The sequence below is a fragment of the Phragmites australis genome, chromosome 14 (genome assembly GCF_958298935.1).
Source record: "Phragmites australis chromosome 14, lpPhrAust1.1, whole genome shotgun sequence".
Taxonomy (NCBI): Eukaryota; Viridiplantae; Streptophyta; class Magnoliopsida; order Poales; family Poaceae; genus Phragmites; species Phragmites australis.
In genome coordinates this window covers 9,516,420-9,525,441 of record NC_084934.1, presented here as the reverse complement: position 1 = coordinate 9,525,441, position 9,022 = coordinate 9,516,420, and the positions used below count along the sequence as shown (strand labels likewise).

The following is a 9,022-nucleotide window of genomic DNA, read 5'->3' as shown; positions in this document are numbered from 1 at the left end:
TTGCTAGATGCAATAACTTTATAGCAAGCCCACCTTACTACCTGGTTAGGCAATATACATTCTCATTTCCCTAATGATAGCGAATCAGCATATCGATCCATGTCACGACACCTATTTGTATGCGCAATTGCAGAAACCCCCTCCCTTTCTCTCTTTTGTTTTTGTCTTTATTTCATAGCCCCTGCCTTCTATAGTCTATTATGTTTCAGCCCTTATAATTCAAATAGAGTTCATCATTTCAAATCTTGTTCAGTGAATTTCATCTAACTTCAAAGCCACTTTGTAAATTCATCTAAATTTGGCAAGTTTCCAACAAATCATCCTTGTTCATGTCTAATAATTGATTGGTCACGTGGTAATATATAATTCTAGATATTATTTTAATAAATGGATGTATATTAGATGACTTTGATGTGTAGAGCTCACATATCGTTGCATATAGGATATGAATTAAATATTAAAATAATATTTGTAAAATTATATAAGATCTCACGTGTCAATATTCACGGACATCTTTGTACATCCTTCTCCGACCAAACCCTAGTTTCAATTGTCTTCATGTTAAAGCCAGTCAACCTAGTTCTTTCTTCAATGAAAGGGCCAACCCTTGGTTTTCCTCTTTTTATTTGCAAATTGGGTTTATTTTGTATTATTTAGTTTTTCTTTTAATTGCATGTCTTCACGATTAGAGTATGATGTGTTTCGAAGAATCGATGATCTACAAAGTCAAGACTTCGGGATATTCCAAAACCTAGTTTACGAAGATCATGAGCAGCATCCAAGCAAGTGTCCTTGAACTTCTTGTTCGTATTTTAGGGTTTTTATGTTAGTTGTTTATCCTTTGTTGTATGTTTGTCTAAATTGAAAGCCTATGATTAGGGTTTACTAGATTTTGTATGTTTATCCTTGTCACCATTGATGAGTCATGGGAAATAAAAGGTAGATATGCTAGTCGCTGTCATAGTTGGGGTAGATGCTAAAATTGACTAATAATTATGCAACATGAACCTGTATGGTAATTTTATAGCAACATGGTATAGAGATCCTAACATGATGGATGTTTGATGATGGTATAGGTATGCACGTGTGTGTGGAGTGCACAGTTGGTTTGTGGTTGTTCCTATGTGGGATACTAAGGACCGGTTCTTGAAGCCTATAACTAAGCTAAACTGCAACCATCCACGGAGCCTATATGGGTATGGCCTGGCTAATTAATTATCCACCCCTTCGGTTCTGTGAGCACCATTAGTTGGTTGAGTGGCATAAGTGGGGGCTTCTGCATGATGGAATCACTATTAGCGGTAAAACCTCAGTGGGTGATTGCAGGTCGACAAGAGCTTTGTAAAGGCCTTGTAGTGATCTCCTGGCAGCACATCATAGGAAGTGTGCAAGTGCTTGATCAGCACAGCAACATGGAGATTGTCACCTGGTAATGTGGGTGATGAAATCATGACCCATGAGTAAAGATGGGCAAACTAACTCTACAGAGTATCAAACTGATCGATCAGCCATGCTAACGATCAAGAGCGGCTTGGACTTCTTCTTGATTAGTTGGAATCAAGGTTTTGGTATGATTGGTCGGGTAGCTAGGTAACGAGATTACCTAATGAGTTTTGGTAGCCGGATATGGAATATCTGGTGAGTTTGGTAGTCGGATGAAATCCGATGAGCTGTTCCTGTTGTTTAAGTTGTGTCTTCACACGTAGTAATTTGGATGCCTGTTGTTGGAGTTATAGGTTAAGGTTGCTTAGTACAGTAAACTAGTGTCTAACTATTTCTTGACTTAAGCCCCATGTCATACTTTCTCACACTTGCAGAGTGCGATATGTACTCACACTTGCTATTTTCAATAATAAATACTGCTCAATTGAAGAAGACTACAAGGAGATCAAGGAAGCTGAAGACCATTGATTAGAGATAGAGCGTTCCAAGTCGCGTTGCCCCCACTCGACTACCTGTGGTGTGCCCAAAACATCCATAAAAGTCCTCTTGTGTTCTTCCGCTACTGTCTTGTAAATTCTAGTATTTATTTCAATAAAGTTGTTTTTGTTCGATATAGAATTGTATATCACTGATATTTCACCGCATGTATGATAAAACTGATCCTGACATACATGTGGAATGCACATGGTTATTCTTTTGAAAAACAGGGCCTGACAACTCTCCTACCCAATGAGAGGCCAAGGTCAGCAACGCCCTAACTCCCAGCTGAACTCGCCGGTGTCACAGCCCGAGATCATCAACATCTCTGATGATGACAATTAGGGAGAGGCATTGACTCCTCACTACCGGTTGCTGCTCTATGATGACAGTTCAGGGGAGGTATTGGCTTCCACTCACCATCGTCGGGACCATCGCCTTGGCTACTCCCTCTGGTTATTCTCGCCAGAATAACACGAGGACAGAGAGGATGAAGCGGTGGGCATCTTATTGTCTTTAACAGAGACGCTGTCGAACGCCTCCTTCTTCTCGACCTCAGCCGCCACTTCTTTCTCCTCTATTTCCACCTCCAAAAGGTCTCAGTCCACCTCATCTTGGACCTAGAGGTGATGGGGGCTTGCCGCCTCTAACAGGGATGTCACAGGTCATAGTCCTTACTTCAGCCTCCTCATCAGCGGTTTCCTCTGTGGGAGACGATGGAGGGGTGAGGAGTGTGCACTTAGGGAAGAAGGTGAGTAGTCGGGAGATGAGGGAGTGTACTCAGGAGCAGGAGGAGAATCCATGATTAAGTTTGATGCAGCCAAGCTCAAGCACCCGGGGATTTATATAGGCCAAAGGGTTAAGAGACGCATCGCTTCATCCCCTAGACATTAATTCCTGGTGCAGCTGCATTATGAGTTACGGGCACCCAAGCGACACTTGGTCATTAAGGCTACGTCTTTTCAGCTGACCGATGCAACCAAAGAGGCAAACTTTGGTGTAGTCATTTACCCGCTAGGTTTCCCAGTGCATGGGAGCAGTCGAAAAGATGGTGCAGCAATCCCTTCACATTTATGATAGAGAATATCTTTCAGCACCACACATACTTTCCGCTGCCACGGTTCAACTTCTAAACCTAGCTAACAGCAAGTCCTATCTCCCTTATACTTGGCAAAGACAAGATGATTTCTTCAGGTCGACTAGAAAACCTACCCGGATAGGACAAAGAATTCAATACTCTTTTGAGAACTCAGAGGTGATCGGAATCCCGAGTAGGTGATTTTAGAAGCCATAAAACCCGGTTAGATGCTTCATCCTAATCGAAACTCCAAGTCTACTTGATGTGGTAGGACAAAAATCTTATCTTTGCTGGCCATGTATTTGAACCGTTGAAGCCTCATTTCACATACTGATGGAGGGCTTGACAATGAATAATGGATACTTATCATATCCGGGTACCCCTAGGATGTCCTATAATTCTTAGAGCATATCTTTATCTCTGGGAAGGGGATTACTGGAAGAAAGGAAACTACCGAAAGATATTCAAGATGTCCCTTAACGAGGAAGATCTATTACCAAGAATAGGAAGGAGGAGTTCAAAGGACGTATGATACTTGTATATATATACAGAGCCAAGGGGCCCTGAGGAGGACAAGCCGAAACAAGTGATACAAGCCAACAGAAGCTAAGGAAGAAGTCGCCGATTAGGTTTAGATCTATTTAGGTTAGCTACCCCCTTGTAATAAGATAAATATGGCGTAGGGTTATTATCCTCATAGAGTCCCGAACCTGTCTAAAACCCCCTGTATATTTTCCTTGTGATTCATCTACTCAAAACATCCCATAATTCTTCAACAAGTTCGTTAGATCGGCGGTTTACCAATTATCGACAAAAACCAACTTTTAGCAGTATATATTATAGATTATGGAACAAATAAAACCTAATTTTATAGGATCCACTCTTAATAACGAGATAGATAGTATATATTGCTCTTGCCTTAAAAAGGAGGAAAAAAATATAAAGAGATAAGACCTACTTAGTACAATATTGCACGGCGAATAAAGAGAGTGTTTGACACAGCTCTAACTTTGAGCTCCACAATGGATATGGGTGGAATTGTGCCAAACGCCCCAGCTCCACCAATTTTGGGAGCATCCAACTCCATAAAGTATGTCAAATTTTAGTTTATTTTAGTGGAGCAGCAAAAAAGATACTTACAAAACCTTTTAACTCCTCGTAGAATTAGATAAAATTATCCACCACTACCACTAAAATAATACCCCTCCTCCGCTCGAATCTGCGCCCCTTCCCCATCCCTGCCCCTCGCACCCACAGTCCCGCCCGACTCCTCTCGCTCTGGCGACCTTGCCCTAGACCGCCGCCGCCCACCTTCAAACTCCCGCTGTAGCCCGTCTGCGGCCGCCTTCACCGCGTGATGGCTGGATTCCACGCCGCCTCATCCGCCATCTACGCCCGATGCAGACGGCGCGTGTAGTGGTCGTCGTGGCGTCACAGCCGCTACCGTATCTGCCGTGGAAGGGGAGAGGGATGAGGAGTAAGAAGGCGAGGAACAAGGACACGCGAAGCTGCCATGGGAGGAGTGGGAGGTGGCTAACGGTAAGTGGCTCAACGACCGCATGCTGGCGGATGAGGACGGCGAGGCCTCGGAGGCTGCAGTGATGGTGGCTGGGTCCGTGCTGACGACGGATCCAGCCCCGGAGGTGGTGCTCTCGCTGCTGCACTTCCAGAAGGAGTGCCTCGCGTGGCCACTGGCGAAGGAGGCCTACTTCTCACGTGGCGGCATCCTCGCCGATGAGATGGGGATGGAGAAGATCATCCAAGCCATCTCACTCGTCCTCACCGAGCACCGGCTCCGCACCCCAGGTCAATGGCGACCCCCAGGGCATCTACCGCTGTGACTGCCTCCTACTGGAACCCACCCCTGAGGTAATTCGCTTCACATCTCATCTCCTCGTAGCGATCGATTCTCTGGATTCGCGAATGCGATGCAGCGACTGGTCGATGGATCCAGTGGTTTGCTTTGCCCAGTGTTTGGGGCTTCCAATTGGATGTGCAACCCCAGACAAAATGCCACCATGTACAGTATGATTTAGAACCATTTGCACCCATGGTTTTGTAACATCAAATTCTCTGTATTTTTGTCGGGTAATGGCAGCGAGCGATCACTGCTGCAGCCACTTCGGTTATCAGAGACCAACTCGTTAGTGTAGTAGCTGAATCTTGTTCCCAGCCGGGAAAAATCACAACTTGATGAGTTAATTTGGGCCATTGCAGCATACGTGCCGCATCTCAGCCTCATATACGGAGACCGAGCAGAGGAGGAGGACGAAGCGGCAATGAAGAAGGTCGAGGAGATGGACACGGACATACGGGGACTGCAATTTGAGTTCTCTGAGCTTGCGCTTTACACTACGGATCCTGCGGATGTGGAGTCATGGAAATTGGTGGAGCTGTGCCAGTGCCTGCCTGAGAGGAGGTGATCGACTAGCTACCATTTTCATCTCCATGCTGCAAATTATGCACCTGTTTTATATCATCTGCAGACTGCAGGTAGCCCATCCAAACAGAATAAAGAATAATGTAGAGAGCTTTGGCCCATCTTGGGTTTTCAATGGAAAATACTCTGGATGATTTATGTTTGTCTCTTCACTGTATGTTTGTATGGCACTCTGGCATAATGTAAAAATATGGTAGTTCTTCAGCTTTGAATTTGAGCTTGCAATTGTGCACGTAGGTAAAGTAATCTGACAAGTATATCTATCAACATGTATTTTTAAGGATTTTTTCATATCAATCGGTTGTTACTGAGCCATGCTACTCCGTAAACACAAGTAGCGCCCTCACAATTACACTAGGCAATTCATGCCATTCAAATAGGGATCATATCAATCAGTCCTTCCAGACGCGAGGGGAATTGTGCAATTTACCGTGAAATTTCTTAAATCCGTAAGCATGGCTATAAGATATGCTAGGCTCAAACCTCATAATATCTTCAAGTCCACAAGGGTATCATTATCAATTACTTAAAAAAATCTCTCATTACTAGATCTAAAACCACTCTGCTAATCAAATACTTTCACTGACAGCTCGAGCTCCCTAACAAATCTGTTCCACCGTAGATTTCTAAATAAAATTAAAAAAATCTAAGCAGATTTATACCAAACCAGCCCAAATCACCCACCCGCTTTTCTCCTTTCCCACCACACAGTGTGTGGCACACACGTGCTCACCGACCAGGCGACAACCCTCAGTAGCCGGTCCCATCCCCAAACCCCCGTTCCCCATCCACCTCCAAGAATCCAAGAACCCATGGACGGCGACGTGGCCACCGGAGGCAGAGGGAGCGGCGGCGGGGGCACGAGTATCCAGGTCACGGGGCTGGACGGCATTGTGAACGTGAACTCGCTCTTCACCCTCGCCGCATTCCTCGGCCTGGCCTGGCGCCCCTCCTCCGACGGGCCGGGCCTCGCCGACGGCGCCGACCACACGGGCAACCCCTGCGCGGCCGGGGACCGCGCCGAGTCCGACCTCGTCTCCTTCCACGTGCTCGCCTTCGCCTGCTTTCTCTTCTCCAGCCTCGTCGCGCTCTGCCTCAAGCAGATCGTCCGCACCTACCCGCACTACCGCCGCGGCGGGCCCAGCTCCTCCTCCGCCGCCACGACCGTGGTCGGCAGGACGGCGAGGATCAACCGCGCCGCGCTTCGCGTGGGGATCCTTGCGTCGGCGGTGGGGTCCGTCGGCGGGTGCGGGTTCCTGATGATGGCCCTCGTCAACGTGGTGCAAGTGAAGCTCGGCCGACTCGGGTGCGGCGCCGGCGGGTCCGCCGCCTTGGTCGCCGTCGTGCCGCTCGTCACGCTCGTCCCCGTCGGCATGCTCATCTACATCGGAATCGTCTTCTACGCTTTCACCCGCTAGCTCTCAATGCCTCAATCAGCGGATCAAGAAACTCCAAACCAGCAGTATCTAGAGCAGAATCTGGTGTTTCAGTCGTATTTTATCTGTGTCATCCTTCGATCTTTTGTGTGATCTACAATGAGAGACAGAGAGAGACGAAACAAATTCAACTGACTTGTGTGTAAATTTAATGTCTGTGCTTGCATTTTTCGTGAGTATGCTTGTTTTGTGCAAACGAATCTGTTGCAATTTCATCTGCAAGTTTCCACGTACTCGCGAAGTTGGTCAAATGTGTCAAGGCTGAAACTCAGCTGCTGGTTGGTCCCAACTAGATCTGTAACTGTCCCAAGCCTCAACTCTGACTCTGAGTTTGTCATTGTCTGCATTATGTAAGGTTTTCTCAAGCAAAGAATGTTGTAAAATATGGTTGTCCCTTTGATCAATGCACACAAGATCACAAAATGGAACTTTGTTATTTTTTTCCTCTTTACAACTAACCAAAAGAAAACAAGCTGAATTTGACATCCACAAACTCCCTGTTTTGTTTTATTATACAAAATACTGCCTCTTGAAGGTTCTGCAATTCCATTTGTACAAGCATTGTTACATCAGTTCAAGAATTCCATTTGTACAAGCATTGTTACATCAGTTCAAGGGGTTATTTCCCCAGAATAACAAGAAAATTCCGACAAGCTCTGACTCAAAACAGCTTCTCATCAAATGAATGACCAAGCCATGACACTACACACTTGCAGCGGCTACTCCATGCTGTTCCAAAAACCTAGCTGCAGCCTTCAATTGTCGCCGCAAGAACTGCAATGAAGACATAATTTGAAAAGTCCGTTTTGCAGGGTGGTCCATCTGTACATAAAAGACCAGATGGTTTGTAGTCTAACAGTGTGCTACCTGCTTTATTGAAAAAGGTCAGAATCAATGTCTCCAAGTTCTTCCTTGTGAATATTCCGGCAAAAGTACTATCTAGGTCCTGATTCAATCAGGCTTCAGAAATAGCAAGATTTGGACATCAAGTGTTTTGACATGACCCATCTTATCTGCACAAAACAAATACTTAAGTAAGCTTAATTCTATCAAGTGTTTTGACATCTCAAGAGGATCTTACCATCTCCATTGTACGCTTGAACTATGGTATACTTAAAGTCCATGTCAGGCAGAACCTCAGGACATCCGAAACGCACTCAACTTCTTTCATCAACTCGGCAGAACTGGACAGGCTCCAACATCACCAGGCAAAACCAAGCATCAAAATGTATCAGAAAGGTAAGAGGCAGAGGAAGTGACGAACTATCTTGTTTAAGATTTTGATAACTCTGAAATTAAAAGGTTATATTTTGGTTTCAAATATAATGTTTCAGTTATCTCTGCATAATCTAATTTACATCTTAAAGCAGAGTCTGTACTGCCTAGCCGAAACAACAAGGCAAGAGTCAGGGCCTCACCCGACGTACCCTCTTACACTTCTCTTCCCTCTCCGCCTCACGGGCCTCCACCATCATGTAGTTTTGCTCCTCCCTCATCTTCTATTGCTCCTCTGGAATATATTTGCGTGTAGCCTCCCTCCTCTCACCAACTTCCATTTCATGGAAGCATCTCCAAGCGGTCCAGTGATGCTCGTGTAGGAGGAACATATCTGCATGCGACTGCTCAGTATCCAGCCATTGTACAAGGTGACATAGTGGTGGGGGACACTGCAATGGAGACCAAAATGTTTAGTGGTAAATCTCAGTTTTATTTGGTGTAGTTTGGCTAGAAGTGTTTACCTGGTGACGGTGGCCAACATTGGTGCTTCCCTATGGTGGATCATACTTGTGTTGGCCGGAACGGCCCGCTGCAATCTGTCGACGAAGAGCCACAGAACACACGCGAACTCGTAGAACACACAAAGCGATTTGGTGCTGCGTTAAACCGGCCGCTTTTCTTGTGTTGATCTTGTCTATTTATTGTTGATTACAACTAAACGTGGTCCGGCCATTCTGCCATGCATGCAAGGTCCCGCACCACCACTCCCATGCCGCGCGCAGGACTCGCTCCACCTTACGTCGAAGCGCGGCGAGAGCGAGAGAACCGGGCATTACTCTAACAGCTTGTGCATACCGGCTAGAAAAGAGAGAATAAACTAAAACAAGTAAACAAGCTAGATTATCTAACATTACTCCCCCTAATCTAGTT

At 45.7% G+C, this 9,022-nt stretch overlaps 1 protein-coding gene across 1 annotated transcript; it reads left to right on the top strand.

Annotated features, from left to right (window-relative positions):
* The first annotated feature begins 6,121 nt into the window (after positions 1-6,121).
* On the top strand, positions 6,122-7,109 carry LOC133891342 (uncharacterized). The gene has a single exon (XM_062332059.1). It carries the CDS (start codon positions 6,251-6,253, stop codon positions 6,854-6,856), a length of 606 nt encoding a protein of 201 aa, XP_062188043.1. The 5' UTR covers positions 6,122-6,250; the 3' UTR covers positions 6,857-7,109.
* Positions 7,110-9,022: the final 1,913 nt, after the last annotated feature.

Coding starts and splice junctions, on each gene's coding strand:
- LOC133891342 (XM_062332059.1), top strand. CDS start 6,251: ATGGACGGCGACGTGGCCACCGGAGGCAGAGGGAGCGGCGGCGGGGGC.